This window comes from Podarcis erhardii (genome assembly GCF_964252035.2).
Source record: "Podarcis erhardii genome assembly, chromosome: Z".
Taxonomy (NCBI): domain Eukaryota; kingdom Metazoa; phylum Chordata; class Lepidosauria; order Squamata; family Lacertidae; genus Podarcis; species Podarcis erhardii.
In genome coordinates this window covers 48,835,582-48,855,574 of record NC_138504.1, presented here as the reverse complement: position 1 = coordinate 48,855,574, position 19,993 = coordinate 48,835,582, and the positions used below count along the sequence as shown (strand labels likewise).

The window sequence follows — 19,993 nt, the reverse complement described above, 5'->3', positions numbered from 1 at the left end:
TTGTCTTCTGCCCTAACAGTGCCAGTGGGCACCAACCATCACAGCCAGCAACTGGTCCTTAAGAGGTAGACTTCCCCTGCCCAGGGAGGATCTCCAGTTAGCTTACCTTGGAGTTGAGATCCCGGTGGTAGATGTTCTTGGAGTGCAAATAGACCATCCCCCGGGTGATGTCTGAAGCCAGGTCCACTTTCTCCTTCCAGCTGAGAGAGACGTCTTTGCAGGCCAGCAGCTCTTCCAGGCACCCGCCATTCACATACTACCAGTAGAGGATTGAAGAGGGACACCCATTATCATTTCCATAAGAAACTGGGAGGGACACTGGTCCCAGCACCAGCCAAACAAAGCAGGCTGTTCATGGACCAAGGTTAAATTGCCACCAACAGCAACCCGTGCCTGGAGTGTTCCTCTTCAGTTTGCCTGCAAGGGTTCCCATGGCAGACCACTCCACTAGTCCAAAAAGGAAACAAATCCTCACACACAGAAAGCTAGTAAATCAGAAATGCTCTACTTGCTAGTTTTCTATGTGCAGGGATTTGTTGTTTGCTGGTGCTCTAGTGGAAGCTTCCATCACATTAGTACTAAAAGAACGAGATGACTCTTGGGTGGGAATGACAGTATTATCTGAAGCCCACCACCGAAAGAGTAAGTGGATCCCTCAGCCAGCACTCACTGGAAAGGGTTCAAGTCTTGAGGGCTGCCTAACATTCAGTACCATCATGGGGAAACAATTATGTTATGGTTACTGCTTGTATAGTTATAGGCATAATAACATTAAAGAGGAATCACTTGGGGAATTGTTCCTTACCTCCAGAATGGGATACAGCTTCTCACCCTTCACACAGATCCCAAGATACCTTTATTAGGGAATATAATGTACAAAAATCATAGTCACGGACATGCCTTGGACCTGGTGTTCACCTCTATGGATGTGGTGATCTGACACTTAGTAAAAGCGAAACAAAAGAAGTGCCATGGTCAGATCACTTCCTGGTGCAACTGGACTTCTCCACGACCCTTCTCCTCTGCAGGGATGTAGGACTGATTCAGATGGTTCGCCCCCACCACTTAATGGATTCAAATGGTTTCCAGAAAGTGGTAGGGGATGTTTTGTCCCATGCTGATGGCCTTTCAGCTGATTCCCTGGTGGCCTACTGGAATGAGGAGTCAACCAGTGCTATCTACTGTTTGGCTCCGAAGCGCCCTCTCCGATTGCATGGAGCCCGGACAGCCATGTGGTTTTCCCTGGAGCTGAGGGTGATGAAACAATCACTGAGATGGCTAGAGCGCCAGTGGCAGATAACTCATTCTGAATCAGACCGGACATGGGTTAGAGCTCAAAGTCGAGCCTACCAAGTGGCGATAGTGGTGGCAAAGAGGACCTTCTTCACTGCCTCTATTGCATCTGCAGAAAACAGCAGCAGGACACTCTTTCAGGTGATTTGCAATTTAACGGAACCACCTGTGTTATCTGGGCCTGGTAAGGACTCCAAGATCTCCTGCAACGATTTTGCAAAGTTTTTGCAGATAAAGTCGCTCAGATCCGGAAAGAGGTAGACTCCACCATGGGAGCAGGGCCGGGGCGGGAGAGTGCTAGAGTCCTGTCTGGTTAAGTTGCATGGGATCAATTCTAATCTGTTACCTCCAAGGATGTGGACAGGCTGCTTGGATGAGTGAAACCAACCACCTGTCTCCTTGATCTTTGCCCATCCTGGTTCATAAAAGTGAGCTGGGAAGGGCTAGGCGATGGGCTCTGTGGAGTGGTGAATGCTTCCCTCTGTGAGGGAGCCTTCCCAGACCCACTGAAAGAGGTGATCATTAAATAGCTTCTTAAATAAACATATTTGGACGCGGCCAATATGGCCAACTATCACCCAGTCTCAAATGTTCCACTCTTGGACAAGGTGATTGAGCAGGTGGTTGCTGAACAACTCCAGGCACGCCTGGAAGAAGTGGACCATTTGGATCCCTTCCCGTCGGGATTCAGGCCTCATCATGGGACTGAAACTGCCTTGGTCTCACTGGTTGATGATCTCCTGCAGGCTAGGGACAAAGGTGAAAGCTGTTTTCTAGTTCTGCTGGATCGCTCAGCGGCCTTTGATACCACTAACCATGACATCCTTCTGGACCACCTAGAGGGGCTGGAAGCACTTTTATACAGTGATTCTGCTTTTTCCTCCTGGATTGTGTCCAGAAAGTGGTGGGGGGGGATGAGTGTTCAGACCGCTGGGCTCTCACTTGTGGGGTCTCTCAGGGTTCCATCCTCTCCCCCATGCTTTTTAACATCTATATGAAGCCGCTGGGATAGATCATCAGGGGGTCTGGACTGGGTGTTCATCAGTATGTGGATGATACACAGCTCTACCTCTCTTTCAAATCAGAATCAGTGAAGGCAGTGTAGGTCCTGTGTGAGTGATTGGAGGCAGTTGGAGGATGGATGGGGTGTAACAGATTGAGGTTGAATCCTGACAAGACAGAAGTACTGTTTGGGGGGGACAGGGGGTGAGCAGGTATGGGGGACTCCCTGGTTCTGAATGGGGCAACTGTGCCCCTGAAGGACCAGGTGCACAGCCTGGGAGTCATTTTGGACTCACAGCTACTCATAGAGGTGCAGGTCAATTCTGTGTCCAGGGCAGCTGTTTATCAGCTTCATCTGGTACGCAGGCTGAGACCCTATCTGCCTGCGGACTGTCTCGCCAGAGTGGTGCATGCTCTGGTTATCTCCTGCTTGGACTACTGCCATGCACTCTACATGGGGCTACCTTTGAAGGTGACCCGGAAACTACAACTAATCCAGAATGCGGCAACCAGACTGGTGACTGGGAGTGGCCACCAAGACCACATAACACCTGTTCTAAAGAATCTGCATTGGCTCCCAGTGCATTTCTGAGCACAATTCAAAGTGCTGATCATTAAAGCCCTAAATGGCCTCGGCCCAGTATACCTGAAGGAGTATCTCCACCACCATCGTTCAACCGGACACTGAGGTCCAGCTCTGAGGGCTTTCTGGCAGTTCCCTCACTGCGCTTTCATCAGATGTCAAGGAAATACACACATATCTGACTTTTAGAAGACATTTGAAGGCAGCCCTATTTAGGGAAGTTTTTAATGTTTGAAGTTTTATTCTGTTTTCAGTGTTCTGTTGGAAGCCGCCTAGAGTAGCTGGGGAAACCTAGCCAGATGGGCAGGGTAAAAATAATAAAATTATTATTATTACATCATGACATTTCCCTTTTTGTTGTCTAGCACGAGGTCATTTAAACCAAGAACAAGAATGATGATACTTCAATTGGGAGAAAGCCACACTCGCAGAGCTCAGGCGATGCTGGATTTCGGCATCAGTGTTGGCCCTTGTGGGAAGATAACTGCCCAGGTAGGAGAAGTGATTGACATTTTCCAACATTACATCATTGAGTTGGATTTGTGGTGCTGCCAGAAGGATTATTTTGTACCTGCTGGTGCAGCACTTTGGTTTTTTGAATGTTGAGTGATAGGCCAAGCTTTTGGTAAGCTTCTGCAAAGATATTTAGGATGGTTTGGATGTCATCCTCTGAGCGCGCGCGCACTAAGTTGTCATCAGCATACTGAAGCTCTATGACAGAAGTTATGGTAACCTTACTCTTTGCTTTCAGCCTGAGGCAGCTAGAGGTTGCTCAGGGAAGAACCAACATCCTGGAAGCAGCAAGGGAGAAAAAAGGAAGCCAAAGGGGAACAGGTGGCCGAAGCATCGCTCCCACTCTTTCTAGACCACAGCCATGGGAAACAAGCGCAGAAGGTAGTGTGAGGCATGCTTCTTGGGGCCCTGGATCTGCCGCCCCTCCCAGTTGTCTCCAGCCTGCCGCCTGAGGCGACTGCCTCATCGAGGCGAGTGGGGGAGCCACCCCTGGTCACCTGCCACCCAGAGACCCACCTGACAATGTTGGGATGGGAGAGCTTCTGCAGCAAGCTGATCTCGCGTATGATCCCCTCCTGGTCTGCGTCATTCTTGTAGATCTTCACCACCATTGCTTTGCCTCCAGGGCTTTGGGCAACCTGTGAGTTTTGGGAAGATTCAGAACAGGTAAAAGAAGTGTGCATGCACACGAAAGCTCATACCAAGAACTGACTTAGTTGGTCTTTAAGGTGCTACTGGAAGGAATTTGTTTTGTTTTGACTATGGCAGACCAACACGGCTACCTATCTGTAACTAAAAGAAAGTACTTATTCATGCAGATTGCAGGGCATAGTCAAAGTATGGAACTCCTTCCCACTGGAATCAGTGATGGCCACCAACTTGAATGACTTTAAAAAAGGGGGAGACAGGGTCATGAAAGAGAGGGCAGTCAATGGCTACTACCCAAAGTGGCTGTGCTCCACAGTTGGAGGCAACAATGCTTTTGAATACTAGTTCTGCATTTAATACTATTCGTCCGCATAGATTGGTGCCCAAACTATTAGACCTGGGACTTTTGTGAAGGTGGATATTAGATTTTCTATCAAACCATTCCCAATGGGTCAGGATGGGTTCCCATGTCTCTGCGGATCTCATGAATACGGGGATGCCACAGGGGTGTGTGTTGAGCCCGCTTTTATATAAACTTATATACAGTGGTACCTCAGGTTACATACGCTTCAGGTTACAGAAGCTTCAGGTTACAGACTCTGCTAACCCAGAAATAGTACCTCAGGTTAAGAACTTTGCTTCAGGATGAGAACAGAAATCACACAGCAGTGGTGCAGCGGCAGCAGGAGGCCCCATTAGCTAAAGTGGTGCTTCAGGTTAAGAACAGTTTCAGGTTAAGAACGGACCTCCGGAACAAATTAAGTACTTAACCAGAGGTACCACTGTATAGGACTAGCTGCCTGAGAAACAGTTTCTATCCAAATGCGATTTTGGTTTTAAACGCAGTGTAAGGTAGTCTCCATTCGCTGCTCTGGTTCGCCAGAAGTGGCTTAGTCATGTTGGCCACATGACCCGGAAGCTGTACGCCGGCTCCCTCACCCAATAAAGCGAGATGAGCGCCGCAACCCCAGAGTCATCCGCGCTCGGACCTAATGGTCAGTGGTCCCTTTACCTTTACCTTTAAGGTAGTCTCTGTGGGAGTATATTGTATTTAATTATGGGGTATCAGAGTTTTTAGGGGGTTAACCAGGCTGGGATAGCTGGGGTAGAAGGCTTGTTGGTTCTGAATGTCTGGTGTAGATTTTCAGTTTCGTTGTTCTGTATGGGACAATGACAATAAATATTATTGTATTGTAGTTGCTGGAAGCAACTACACTAGAGTGTTCTAGTGCTTGAATCCTGCTTGCTGGTCTCCCACTGAGGTATCTGGGTGAGCTACTGTGGGAACAGGATGCTGGACTAGATGAGCCACTGGCCTGATCCAGCAGAATCTCCTCATGTTCCTAGTACTGAGCTTGATGCGGTCTCACTCGGTATAAGGCAGCCTCCTACGTCGCTATTTTAGCACCCTGCAGTTGGTATGGGCATGTGCTGATAAAACCAAAGTTACAGGTTCAGTCCCCATACAGCTGCAGAATCCTGCATTGCAGAGGTTTGGCTAGATGATTCTCAGGTTTGCTTCCAACTGTACGATTCTATGATCCTGTTTCCTACAGTGGCCAACCAGGTGCCCCTGATAGGCCCAGAAGCAGGATGTAAAGCACGGATAGGCAACATAAAACCCGGGGGCAGGATCCGGCCCAATCGCCTTCTAAATCCAGCCCGCAGACGGTCTGGCAATCAGCGTGTTTTCACATGAGTACAATGTGTGCTTTTATTTAAAATGCATCTGTGGGTTATTTGTGGGGCATAGGAATTCATTCTCTTTTTTCAACATATAGTCCTGCCCCCCACAAGGTCTGAGGGACAGCGGACCGGCCCCCTGCTGAAAAGGTTTGCTGACCCCTGATGTAAAGGGTTGTACCTGAAGGAGCGTCTCCACCCCCATCGTTCTGCCCGGATGCTGAGGTCCAGCACCGAGGGCCTTCTGGCGGTTCCCTCGCTGCGAAAAGCAAAGCTACAGGGAACCAGGCAGAGGGCCTTCTTGGTAGTGGTGCCCGCCCTGTGGAACGCCCTTCCAGCAGATGTCAAAGCGATAAATAACTACCTGACATTCAGAAGACATCTTAAGGCAGCCCTGTTCAGGGAAGTTTTTAATCTGTGATATTTTAGTGTATTTTTGGTTTCTATGGAAGCCGCCCAAAGTGGCTGGGGAAACCCAGCCAGATGGGCGGGGTACAAATAATAAATTATTATTATTATTATTATTATTATTATTATTATTATTATTTAAATTCTGTTTTTAAATAAGGTTGTGCAATTGTTTTTTCTGTTTTACAAGCTGCTTAGAAGCCACCTAGGCATTAAGTAGTATGTAAATTAAATTGCCACTTATTATTATCTGACTTGGCAGGATTAATAATAATAATAGTAATAGTAAAAGTAAGAGTAATAGTAATAATACCTCCATGTCAGACTGCTGACCCATCTACCTTAGTATTATACCCTGGGAAGGGCGGGGTATAAATAAAATTATTATTATTATTATTATTATTATTATTATTATTATTATTATTATTTCCCCACAGATAATACTCCTCGATGAATCTGTTCAACCTCATTTTAAAGCCATCTAAGCCAGTGGCTCGTGACATGGCATGCGACAGGGAAGTCCACAACTTAACTATGCATCGGTGTGTCTTCCTAGTGAGGACCGAGGTCTTTGTCTTTCCCTGTCTCTAGGCAGCCCTGCAGAGCAAACAAAATTTAAAACAACCATACTAGGATCTCCTTGGTATAACGTCACATCACCTTGATGGCTCCTTTAAAACCCTGGCACTTGGAGGTGAACCTAAATTAAGCTGGTACCTGCTGGATCATTCTGATCAAGCTATCAGATCAAACAGAGGCCCTTTGTTGACACTTTACCCTCCCTATCGTAGTAGTGATTTGCTCAGTAAGATGGAAACAGCTTAAACAAAGTTTGGGAGAGCACACAGGCTTAAGGTACCAAAGCACACGGAAAGGACATGACGTAGAAGCTAAGGATAACAAAATCATGGAATTATAGAGCTCGAAGAGAACCCCAAGAGTCATCTAGTCCAACCCTGACAATGCAGGGATCACAACTAAAGAATACCTGACAGATGGCCATCCAAACCCCACTTGAAAACCTACCAAGGCATAAGAGTCTCCCACCTTCCAAGGCAGTCCGTTCCACAGTCAAACTGCTCTTATCATCAAAAAGTTCTTCTAAATGTTTAGTTGGAATCTTCCTGGCAATTGGATCCATTGCTTTGGATCCTCCCCTCTGGCACAACAGAATACAAGCATGCTCCATCTTGCATGCATGTCTGAAGATGGCTATTCTGTCAATTCTCAGTCTCTTCTTCTCCAGGCTAAACATCCCCAGTTTCTTCAACTGTCCCTCATCATCATCATCATCATTTATTATTATTTATACCCCGCCCATCTGGCTGGGTTTCCCCAGCCACTCTGGGCGGCTTCCAACAAAGTATTAAAATACAGTAGTCTGTTAAACATTAAAAGAGGCCTGCCTTCAGATGTCTTCTAAAAGTTTGGTAGTTGTTGTTCTCTTTGACATCTGGTGGGAGGGCATTCCCAAGAAGGCCCTCTGTCTGGTTCCCTGTAACCTCACTTCTCGCAATGAGGGAACCGCCAGAAGGCCCTCGGTGCTGGACCTCAGTGTCCGGGCAGAAAGATGGGGGTGGAGACGCTCCTTCGGGTATACTGGACCAAGGCCGTTTAGGGCTTTAAAGGTCAGCACCAACACTTTGCACCAATCTCATAAGGCTTGGTTTCCAGACCCTCGGTCATCTTGGTCACCCTCCTCTCCACACCTTCCAGCTCGTCAATATCCTTCTTAAACTGGACACAGGACTCCAGATGAGGTTTGACCAAGGCAGAAGGGAGTAGTGCTATCACATCCCTTTATCTGGACACTTGTGCTCTGGTTAATTGGAAGAGACCTTTATACACAAGGCCTGCTGAAATCCACCAAAAACGCTTCCAGGTGGGGGCTTCTATACATATATTTTATTTATAGTATTATAAGGAATTTTATTAAGATGCACAATCAAGCATAAAACAAAACCATACCAGCAGAAAACTGGTAAGAAATATTGAAGCAGAGACAAAAACAGGGGATGGGGACTTCAGTGATACATTCCAGACTTTTTGTATAATAGAAATTAGAACCAAGACTATAAAAACAAAAACACCACTGACATGGATACGCCTTGTTTTCTAGAAAGACAGGCTGTGTTTCCAGTGAACCTTAGTTTGTCAGGCTCTGCACATATTCCTTTTTTCCTGTACTATCCACAGCCATTCATAGGCTGGGGTGAATGGTCTGTTTTACATTATTTAACATTTTAAAAATGTTACATTGTCCTTACATTTTTTTTACCTCTAGAGGATCTCATGTTTACATATTGATTTTTCTAGTGGGCCCGATTCCTTTATCTTCAGCAGGTAATATCTGCTGCAGCTAAATTTTCATTTGTCTTTTAGTGCCAGAGCTGCAATTTCAGAAAGTGGGAGTGTTAGATTAAATCAACTAAAGCTTTATTTATTGGCCGAGAGTAATTCTACACTCAGTGCAGCTGTGTGCTAAGGGTACACTAATGTGAATTCTGAGGCATTACTGGGCTAGGGAATGAAAACAAAAACAAAAAATGTTAAAAGCATTATCTCTCTTTCCAATAATTAGTGCCAGAATTTGTGAGGTCCTCTTACTAAAACTGACATATGCAAATTTCAGATTCATCCAAAGCCACACTTTAAAAGGGTTCCTTGTTGATTTGTGAAGGCCTTTTAATTAACTAATAGCCCTGCTTAGCACTTCTATCGCAGGTCTGACCTTTATCGCATCCCGCATCCCTCTTTGTGCGCTACCTTGGCTGTTCCACATTCCCAGCTTCAAAACAAGATTGATGGGGGCAGCTCAGCTGTTCAGCTCCATAAAACAGTCACTATGCCGCCTCTAATGGATGCAAAATTGTGGAGTGCCCTTTGCAAGCAGGCAGTGTAGGAAATCTTCACTCAGCTCCATACGCCTCTTCCTAATAAAATATGTTTTGCTGAGGACAGCACTGCCATTTGCTAATGTCCACCATGCCTTGCCTCCTCTTAATCACTTTCAAGGCATGTCTAATCTAGACCAACAGTTCAGGATATTTGGCACCCACAATCGGAAGCCTTCCGGATTCTCTCACCCACCATCTGCTTCTCTCTGTGCTCAGTGGAATATCAGTGCTCCCACACTGGGCTACCCTGAGTCGGAAGTCATCAGGAATTCAATCAATTTGGCATTAAGATTCAGGAAAGAAAAGGCTGCAATGGAAGCTGTTGCCTCACTCCACAGGTAATCCCACCAACTGGCCTGCCCCGTCCCCAAAGCACGGATACTGCCTACTTTGGGAGCAACTGCTTTAGGTGCCCTCCAGCTTTTGGACTCCAACTCCCATCAGCTCCAGCCAGCAGAGCCAATGGTCAGGATGACTGAAAGCAACTGTGGGGTCAGTGGGCTTCCCCCACAACGGCCTATTAGAAACCTCGGGGATTGAAGACAACAACTTTCTTCACTGTCCACTCCCCCCTATAACAGTTATCCAGAGGTACACTGCCTCTGAGCATGCAGGTTTTATTTTTAGCAGTTGTGAAATGCAAAAAAACCCCCAACTCTCTACAGGAACTTCTTGATATATCTAGGCAGACCCATTAGAAGCTTTTACACTTACCTGGGAGAAGGGCCTAGAGCTGAAAATAGATGACTCTTAAGAGGAATGCAGTATGGGGATCCAAGCCCTATAAATCAATCTCAGCTTAGAGAAGTGAATGTTCCTTTAAATTTTTGCACTGCTAGCCCCAGAATAGTGAGAAATGGTTAAACTAGCCACCCTATTTGTTTAACTAAGGGTGAAAGACTTGTAATAGTTATCTGAACCTAGGCATCCCTAGGTATCTGAAGAAGTGTGCATGCACACGAAAGCTCATACCAAGAACAAATTTAGTTGGTCTCTAAGGTGCTGCTCCCCTTCATGGATCACTGCCTTGCTGTGGCGAAGGGGTTTGAATAACTCAGAGAAGCTATGAGCCATGCCGTGCAGGGCCACCCAAGATGGACAGGTCATAGTGGAAAGTTTTGACCAAACGTGATCCACCTGGAGCAGGAACCGGAAAGCCACTCCAGTATCCCTGCCAAGAAAACTCCATGAACAAAGACAAAAGGCATATAAAAGTTATGACGCTGGAAGATGAGCCCCTCAGGTCGGAAGGCGTCCAACATGCTACTGAGGAAGAGCGGAGGACAAGTACAAGTAGATTCAGAGCTGATGAAGCGGCTGGGCCAAAGCCGAAAGGATGCTCAGTTGCAGATATGCCTGGAAGCGAAAGGAAAGTCCAATGCTGTAAAGAAAAATATTGCATAGGAACCTGGAATGTAAGAACCATGAACCTTGGTAAGTTGGGTGTGGTCAAAAATGAGATGGCAAGAATAAATATTGACATCCTGGGCATCAGTGAACTAAAATGGACGGGAATGGGCGAATTCAGTTCGGATGACCATCATATCTACTACTGTGGGCAAGAAACCCGCAAAAGAAATGGAGTGGCCCTCATAGTCAACAAAAGAGTGGCGAAAGCTGTATTGGGATGCAATCTCAAAAAATGATAGAATGATCTCGATACGAATCCAAGGCAGACCTTTTAACATCACAGTAATCAAAGTCTATGCACCAACTACTGGTGCTGAAGAAACTGAAATTGACCAATTCTATGAAGACTTACAACACCTTATAGAATTGACACCAAATAAGGATGTTCTTCTCATTATAGGCGATTGGAATGCTAAAGTAGGGAGTCAAGAGATAAAAGGAACAACTGGCAAGTTTGGCCTTGGAGTTCAAAACAAAGCAGGGCAAAGGCTAATAGAGTTCTGCCAAGAGAACAAGCTGGTCATCACAAACACTCTTTTCCAACAACACAAGAGATGACTCTACACATGGACATCACCAGATGGGCAGCATCAAAATCAGATTTATTATATTCTCTGCAGCCAAAGATGGAGAAGCTCTATACAGTCAGCAAAAACAAGACCTGGAGCGGACTATGGCTCAGATCATCAGCTTCTTATAGCAAAATTCAAGCTTAAACTGAAGAAAGTAGGAAAAACCACTGGGCCGGTAAGATACAATCTAAGTCAAATCCCTTATGAATACACAGTGGAAGTGAGGAACAGGTTTAAGGATTTAGATTTGGTGGACAGAGTGCCTGAAGAACTATGGATGGAGGCTCGCAACATTATACAGGAGGCAGCAACGAAAACCATCACAATGAAAAGGAAATGCAAGAAAGCAAAGTGGCTGTCCAACGAGGCCTTACAAATAGCAGAGGAGAGAAGGCAAGCAAAATGCGAGGGAGATAGTGAAAGATACAGGAAATTGAATGCAGATTTCCAAAAAATAGCGAGAGACAAGATGGCCTTCTTAAACGAGCAATGCAAAAAAATAGAGGAAAACAACAGATTGGGAAGAACCAGAGATCTGTTCAAGAAAATTGGAGATATGAAAGGTACATTTTGTACAAAGATTACCATAATAAAGGACAAAAGTGGTAAGGACCTAACAGAAGCAGAAGACATCAAGAAGAGGTGGCAAGAATACACAGAGGAATTATACCAGAAAGATATGGATGTCTCGTACACCCCAGGTAGTGTGGCTGCTGACCTTGAGCCAGACATCCTGGAGAGTGAAGTCAAATGGGCCTTAGAAAGCACTGCAAATAACAAGGCCAGTGGAAGTGATGGTATTCCAGCTGAACTACTTAAAATTTTAAAAGATGATGCTGTTAAGGTGCTACACTCAATATGCCAGCAAGTTTGGAAAACTCAGCAGTGGCCAGAGGATTGGAGAAGATTAGTCTACATCCCAATCCCAAAGAAGGGCAGTGCCAAAGAATGCTCCAACTACCACACAATTGCACTCATTTCACACGCTAGCAAGGTTATGCTTAAAATTCTACAAGGAAGGCTCAAGCAGTATATGGACCGAGAACTCCCAGAAGTGCAAACTGGATTTAGAAGAGGCAGAGGAACCAGAGACCAAATTGCAAACATGCGCTGGATTATGGAGAAAGCTAGAGAGTTCCAGAAAGACACCTGCTTTTGCTTCATTGACTATGCAAAAGCCTTTGACTGTGTCGACCACAGCAAACTATGGCAAGTTCTTAAAGAAATGGGAGTGCCTGATCACCTCATGTGTCTCCTGAGAAATCTCTATGTGGGACAAGAAGCTACAGTTAGAATTGGATATGGAACAACTGATTGGTTCAAAATTGGGAAAGGAGTACGGCAAGGCTGTATATTGTCTCCCTGCTTATTTAACTTATATGCAGAATTCATCATGCGAAAGGCTGGGCTGGATGAATCGCAAGCCGGAATTAAGATTGCCGGAAGAAATATCAACAACCTCAGATATGCAGATGACACAACCTTGATGGCAGAAAGTGAGGAGGAATTAAAGAACCTTTTAATGAGGGTGAAAGAGGAGAGCGCAAAATATGGTCTGAAGCTCAACATCAAAAAAATGAAGATCATGGCCACTGGTCCCATCACCTCCTGGCAAATAGAAGGGGAAGAAATAGAGGCAGTGAGAGATTTTACTTTCTTGGGCTCCATGATCACTGCAGATGGTGACAGCAGTCACGAAATTAAAAGACGCCTGCTTCTTGGGAGAAAGGCGATGGCAAACCTAGACAGCATCTTAAAAAGCAGAGACATCACCTTGCCGACAAAGGTCCGTATAGTTAAAGCCATGGTTTTCCCAGTAGTGATGTATGGAAGTGAGAGCTGGACCATAAAGAAGGCTGATCGCCGAAGAATTGATGCTTTTGAATTATGGTGCTGGCGGAGACTCTTGAGAGTCCCATAGACTGCAAGAAGATCAAACCTCTCCATTCTTAAGGAAATCAGCCCTGAGTGCTCACTGGAAGGACAGATCCTGAAGCTGAGGCTCCAATACTTTGGCCACCTCATGAGAAGAGAAGACTCCCTGGAAAAGACCCTGATGTTGGGAAAGATGGAGGGCACAAGGAGAAGGGGACGACAGAGGACAAGATGGTTGGACAGTGTTCTCGAAGCTACAAACATGAGTCTGACCAAACTGTGGGAGACAGTGGAAGACAGAAGTGCCTGGCGTGCTCTGGTGCACGGGGTCACGAAGAGTCGGACATGACTAAACGACTAAACAACAACAACAACAAGGTGCTACTCGAAGGATTTTTTAAATTTTGTTTCAACCACAGCAGACCAACACGGCTACCTACCTGTAACTAGGCATCCCTGTCTGCTATCTGCCTTCAAATCACCTCACCATTATGCAAATAGAGCCTACCGAGGAGTTGAATATCCTGCACTTAGCCACACGGGAAGTGCTGTGGTCTAAACCACTGAGCCTCTTGGGCTTGCCAATCAGAAGGTCAGAGGTTCAAATCCCCAAGATGGGGGTGACCTCCCATTCCTCGGTCCCTGCTCCTGCCAACCTAGCAGTTCGAAAGCACGCCAAAAAGTACAAGTAGATAAATAGGTACCACTCCGGCGGGAAGGTAAATGCCGTTTCCGTGCGCTGCTCTGGTTCGCCAGAAGCGGCTTAGTCATGCTGGCCACATGACCCAGAAGCTGTATGCCGGCTCCCTCGGCCATTAAAGCGAGATGAGCGCCACAACCCTGGAGTCGGCCACAACTGTACTTAACTGTCAGGGGTCTTTTACCTTTACCTTTTTATGGGTGAACTCTGGATATGCCCAAATGCATATCCAAATGCATATTTCAGCAGGCGGTCGGAATCTGGCTTGTTCCAGGGTCACCAAAGCTCATCATGATGGGTCTCATGCCACATTAGAGCTATGTCAATCTTATACTTATGCCATGATCTACAGATATAAACCATATCCTAAGTTCAGATTCACACACACCTCCTCACAACTAGTGGGGGGAAATATATATATAATATTTACCCATCCACAAATATAATCAATCTATCAAATAAAACTCATACGATATCTCCTTGGAATTCTGTGTATTCGGGAGCAGCAGTTTGCATCTTCAAGATCTTCAGGTTTTCCCCTGGAACATCTGGGTGTAAAAGACCAGCCAGCCTTAAAATAGAGAGCTGCAGGCTCCAGGCAATTGCAAGGAATTGGCAAACATCTTAGGAGACTTAGTTTGCTTTGTAACTGAGTAAACAACTATCAAAAACCTCTCATTTGCTTTGGCTATTAACCAGCCCAGCAGCACTGTGGCTCAGCAGTTGTTTTTAGTGAAGAATAAAAGGGATTTACACACTCACAGCTCTCAGAGGAAGAGGCAGCCAGCTCAAAACAAGGCTGATGCTTTAACCAGGCTGGCGGAATAGCGGGGTCAGTGGCATATTGCACCAAGTATTTGGCATTTAAAGACCTGCTATAACCACCTGTCAAGTGTCTACGTACTGTGCTCGGATGAGGGCTTTATGAGCAGAAACTGGGGGAGGTGGTGCAACAACATAAACAGAAGTGACGTTAATGTCCGACCTCCACCACGCATGCTCTGCCGTGGATAGCTGAAGCCTTGGTACTGTACTCAATGATACCATTATTTGGCCGTGTCCTTGGTCAATGACATCTTACTATAAATTCAATAAAACATTCAGAAACACAACACAACCACCTCACCTCCACCACAAACTCACTGGGAGGCTGGAGGGAAATTCTTGTCCTTTTTACTTTAGACCAGCTTCAGGCTGATCTACCAGGGCAGGGCTATTGTGAAGATATTATCTTAGTGATATAATATAAGTCAGGTGTCCAACTCCCAAGAGGCCGCAATCTACTCACAGAGTTAAAAACTGGCAGTGATCTACCCCCTTTTTTGGGTTCAGGTCAAAGTTGTTAAGCTTTTTCGGGGGGAGCCAGTGATCTACCACAGACGTCCAGTGATCTACCGGTAGATCACCATCTACCTGTTGGACGTGCCTGATATAAGTGAAGCACTTTCAACTGGGTCTGTTTGACTGGATCTGTTTGTGATATTTGTTATGTGTTGAGCAATTTAGAAACTCCTACAAATAAATAAATAGCTGAGCGCTTCCCCACCACCGCCTCCCATTAAGGAGAGACTCCACACAAGTGGACGAGGGAGGCTGAGAATGAGGGGTACAACCCTTACTTCAGGGGTGGGGAATAAGACTCTTGCTAAGTAACTATCAGACTCTGAGAAGCTGGTGTCGCTGGATCAAGTTAATCAGTTTTGTTAGCTAAACTTAAGTTTTAATTGGATTTTGAATACACGAGCATGTTACTGTTTCAAATTTTACAGTTACAGATAGGTAGCCGTGTTGGTCTGCCATAGTCAAAACAAAACAAATTCCTTCCAGTAGCACCTTAAAGACCAACTAAGTCAGTTCTTGGTATGAGCTTTCATGTGCATGCACACTTCTTCAGATACACTGAAACAGAAGTTTCCAGACCCTTCTATATAGTGAGAAGGTGGGGAGGGGTATTACTCAGAAGGGTGGTGGGAATGGGTGATTGGCAGATAGCTGAGATGAGCCTGTTGAACGACTACAATAGGTCTTACAGGAAAAAGCAAGGGGTGAAAAGGTGAAAAATGGCTTTGTCATGTATAATGAGATAAGAATCCAAGGTCTTTGTTCAGACCAGGTTCCTTATGGTTTTAAGTTTGGTGATAAGTTGTAATTCAGCAGCTTCTCTTTCCAGTCTATTTCTGAATTTTACAGTGTTGTTCTGACCAATGCTTTTTATCGGGTGAGTTTATGGAACCAAGGGGGCAGTAGCCCAAAAGAGTTTAGGAACCAATGGATTAACCCCCAGGGATCGAGCTCTCCTTGATGCTATACAAACCCAAACACCAAATGCTATTTCATCACTGGGCATTATAAAACTAGAAGGACGATGCCCTCAGCATGAGAAAACACAATTTCACCTATGTCCAACGAGAGACGCCCCCCCCCCCTCTATTCTAAACAAAGGCTTCATAGTGGATCCCTGGGAATCCTTCATGTTATCTAAAACGGTTTCATTCTACAGTGAGATGTCTCCAGCTTTGCTGGCTGCTGGGATTCTACAGAGAGCCAAGAAAGGAGAGAGAGAGAGAAAGAAATGCTGCAAGAAAATTGTGTGTGTGTGTGTGTGTGTGTGTGTGTGTGTGTGTAGGAAGGGGGAAGGAGATAGTAACTATCACAACAACAATTTGCAAGAGTGGGAGGAACAAGAGAGTCAGGAGGCTGCAGTGAGTAGGTGGGGATGACAGATTGGGAACCAGCTCATGGTTGCCAGTTGCCAGGGAAGGGGGTGGCCTGGGATGGAGAGAATGTCCTATGCTTCCAAATCTGCTTGCATCAGGAAGGTTGGCAGGAGACTGGCAATTTTTACAGCTGACCTTCCTTGTATGAAACACTGCACTGTGCCTTTTCTCAGGAAACCCGGCTGAGCTTCTTTGACCACTGTTAAGTTGTGGGTTTAATGCACAGAGGCTTGAGCAAAGGTCTAGGACAGGGGTCAGCAAACTTTTTCAGCAGGGGGCCGGTCCACTGTCCCTCAGACCTTTGGGGGGGGGGCGGACTATATTTTGAAAAAAGAAGAGGAATGAATTCCTATGCCACACAAATAACCCAGAGGTGCATTTTAAATAAAAGCACACATTCTACTCATGTAAAAAACCGCCATCCCGGACCGTCCGCGGGCCGGATTGAGAAAGCGATTGGGCCGCATCCGGGCCCCTGGGCCTTAGGTTGCCTACCCCATTCTAGGAACACAAGAAGCTGTGTTATCCGTGTCAGGCCACCAGACTGTCTTGTTCACTGCTGTGTCCTCTCACCGGCAGGGGGTCTCTCTCTCAGCCTTACAGGGAGATGCAGGGAATTAAACCTGGGACCACACCACATAGACCAGAGGTCCCCAAACTAAGGCCCGTGGACTGGATAAGGCCCGAGGGACTCATTTATCTGGCCTGTGGCGACCCCTGCCGCCTGCTGCCCGCTCCTACCAGTGCTGCGCTGCACGGCTGCCCATTTCTGGATCAGAGGAGCACCGGAAATAGCTTGTGCACGTGCGCAAGCGTTATTTGCGCATACGCAGGTGTTTTTTCCAGTGCAGATCCAGGTCGTAGGAAGCATGTGCACAAGCTATTTCCAGTGCTCCTCCAACCCGGAAGTGCGCCAGAAATAGAGTATGCACACGCGTATGGGCACAAGTTCCTCCACCCTCTGGCCCACCGCGCGATCAGAGATGGAGACACCAGCCTGAGGCGCAGTAAGTCTGCTGACCCCTGACATAGATACATAGACACCCCTGGCACACAAAACAGATGCTCCACACCACCACCACAGTACAGCCTTACCTGCCCTTTCCAGGCTGCAACAGGTTTCTGTTTTACAGCAGCACAAAAAAGGCTGCCAGAGTAACACTCTCCCTTCTCTGACAGGGCAGCTGTACTGAAGAGGCAGCACAGGCAGGCAGGCAGGCAGGCAGGTGCAAAGGGTTGCAAGTGTCCTGCACTCCTGAGGGTGAATCTGCACTAAAAGCTTAAGCCAGTGTCAAAGCATTGCAAAGGCTGCATTTTGCTTCAGTCATACCTTGAACACTTTGGAGAAGAAGCCGCTGCCAATCAATTCCGCCTCAAAGTTCTCCCAGAATTCCAGCTTCCTGACAGCCGTGCGCAATCTCTGCCAGCGGTCGTCCTGACAATAAGCGTCCGGCATCTCCCCATAGTATGGTGTCAGGCTGGAGGGCTCAGGAGAGACCAGCCCCATTTCACACATCTCAGAGACAGGTGCTGCAAAGAGGAGGGAGAGGGAATGAACAGGTTTCATTGCCGGCTCTGCCAAATGGGTGAAGAAGCCCTGCAAGGCTGGCTGTTTTCGTGCCTGCTTTGCAAACCAGCAGATCCCTTCCAGGGGACAGAGCTTTTAGCCCTCCTCGCCAGCCGACTGACAGCTTCCTATGTCCCAAGGTGGGGAATTATGCTGCCCGAGGGCCACATTCCCCCATGAACAAGCTTCTGATGGGCCATATGCCAGTGACAGGCAGGGTCAGAACCAAAAGCAGGTGGAGCAATGGATGTGCCTTTCACCTTTCTACAACATGCTACATTCCAGCAAAAGTCAGGAGCTTCTGCACAAGCTTCAAGGATACGTCACCCTGCACAGGAAATGTCTCCTTTCACCATCCAGAAAAGCAAACAGCATGACCAGAGTGCAAGGATGCACCCCAGCCAGGCTTAAGCACTGGAAGAGAGAACACAGATCAGGGCTAGTGAATGGCCAGATTCTGCCACTGAGATCTCCCCACCCATGCCCAAAGGCCTTCAAACTTCAAGAAAACTACTTCTCTCTTGGTTCATCTACTCCAGAAAGTGGTGCACGTCTGCCAGGAGAGCCCTGCAGGCTGCAAAACTGTTCCAGAACATTCAAGATGGTTCTAGAACATTTTGGAGCGTTCTTGTGGGCCCTTCTGGGTGCCCAGAGCCACAGCCAGCTCCCTTCTTCCCTGGAGCGCTACCTGGGAAGATGAGCAGTGGCAATGGGTCAGCTCTTCCACCATTACTGATCAGAATAACCCAGGGTAGTGGTCTGAATCATTATTATTACTAATCACCTGCCCTTCATCCTAAGATCCCGGGACAGGTTACAATGTTAAAAAACACAGTATTGGAAACAGATTTAAGCAGCTTACAACCGCAAGTTGTAAGTTTTAAAAATATGTACCTCAAGCATCAACGGCCAGGGTACAGAGGCACATCTTCAGCATTTGCCAAAAGCTATGTAATGAAGGTGCCGAGCGTGTCTCTGTAGGGAGGGAGTTCCACAACTGGGGCCACCACAGAGAAGGCCTTCTCCTGGGTCACTGCCACTCTGAATCTCTGAGGGCAGAAGAACTACCAATCTTAGCACCCAAAAGGTTCTGCAGCGAAGGAGGTAGGCTTTCAGATATTTGGGGCCCAAGTCATTTAGGATTTTAAACACTAAGTGAACACCTTTGATTGGGCCCAGAAACAAACTGGCTGCTGGTGCGGCTTTTTAAAAAAAGGGGTTATATGAAATCTAAACAGAAGCCCACCCAGCAATATGGCAGCTGCATTATGGACCAAGTTAAGTTTCCAAGTTGTCTTCAAGGGCAGTCCCACGGAGAGTGCATTGTAGTGATAGGGAGTGAGAGCTGGTTCTGGGTAGAAACATCTACTCTGAGGAAAATATCACAAGCTACAGAAAGGAGTCTCTGAGCTTAATGTGAAGGACAGTGTGGGGTGTCCTGTGAGAGAAATAGGCCAGGAATTAACTGGGAGGCTGAGGTTGAGACAGGAGAAGTAGAAGCTGTAAAGAGACAGTCTATTTAGGTGTCATTCCAGTCAGGAGGGGAGAGATTCTTCTAGTAAGAGAAGACTCCCAAACCAGTGAAACCTTGGGTCTATTACTTGTTTTTATTTTATTTTTTTAATACATTTTTATTAGATTTTTCCACCATAATAACACAAACCACAAAGCAGATTAATACACAAAAACAGAAAAGGAAAAAGAGAAGAAGAGAGAGAGAAAGAAAGAAAAGAGAGAGAGAGAGAGAAAAGGAAAAAAAAGGAGGGGGGAAGGGGGGAACAATAAACAAATAGACAATAATAACGAACTTAATTCTTCACAAATCCAACTTTTTAAACATCTTGATTGACTTCCCCAAATCCCTCCCTTCTGAGTTTCCTTGTAATTTAAAAGTAACAGCTTTCCAATATCATTATTAAACTAAAACAATTTCCAATTATAGTCATCTTATTCACTTTTCTTGACATTCTGAATCCCATTTATTTAATTATAACTTAATTTGTCCTAGGCCTATTTGTTTCTTTCAAGTAATTTCTAATTTTTTATATTACAATATTTGTTCAAATAGTCCTTGAATTTCCTCCAGTCCTCTTGAAGCTCCTCTTCTTTCTGGTCGCGGATTCTT

General features: G+C 46.2%; 1 protein-coding gene across 1 annotated transcript in view; it reads right to left on the bottom strand.

Annotated features, from left to right (window-relative positions):
- The window catches only part of LOC309333841 (dual specificity testis-specific protein kinase 2-like), a 29,463-nt gene extending 10,228 nt beyond the window's left edge, over nucleotides 1-19,235 (bottom strand). Inside the window, exons 1-5 of the mRNA XM_081847815.1 lie at nucleotides 19,115-19,235; nucleotides 17,632-17,831; nucleotides 3,908-4,029; nucleotides 806-854; nucleotides 107-256 (exon numbers count right to left, since the gene is read on the bottom strand). Coding sequence (XP_081703941.1) covers nucleotides 107-256; nucleotides 806-854; nucleotides 3,908-4,029; nucleotides 17,632-17,817 — 507 coding nt within the window. The 5' untranslated portion in view covers nucleotides 17,818-17,831; nucleotides 19,115-19,235. The remainder of the gene's footprint in view (nucleotides 1-106; nucleotides 257-805; nucleotides 855-3,907; nucleotides 4,030-17,631; nucleotides 17,832-19,114) is intronic.
- Nucleotides 19,236-19,993: the final 758 nt, after the last annotated feature.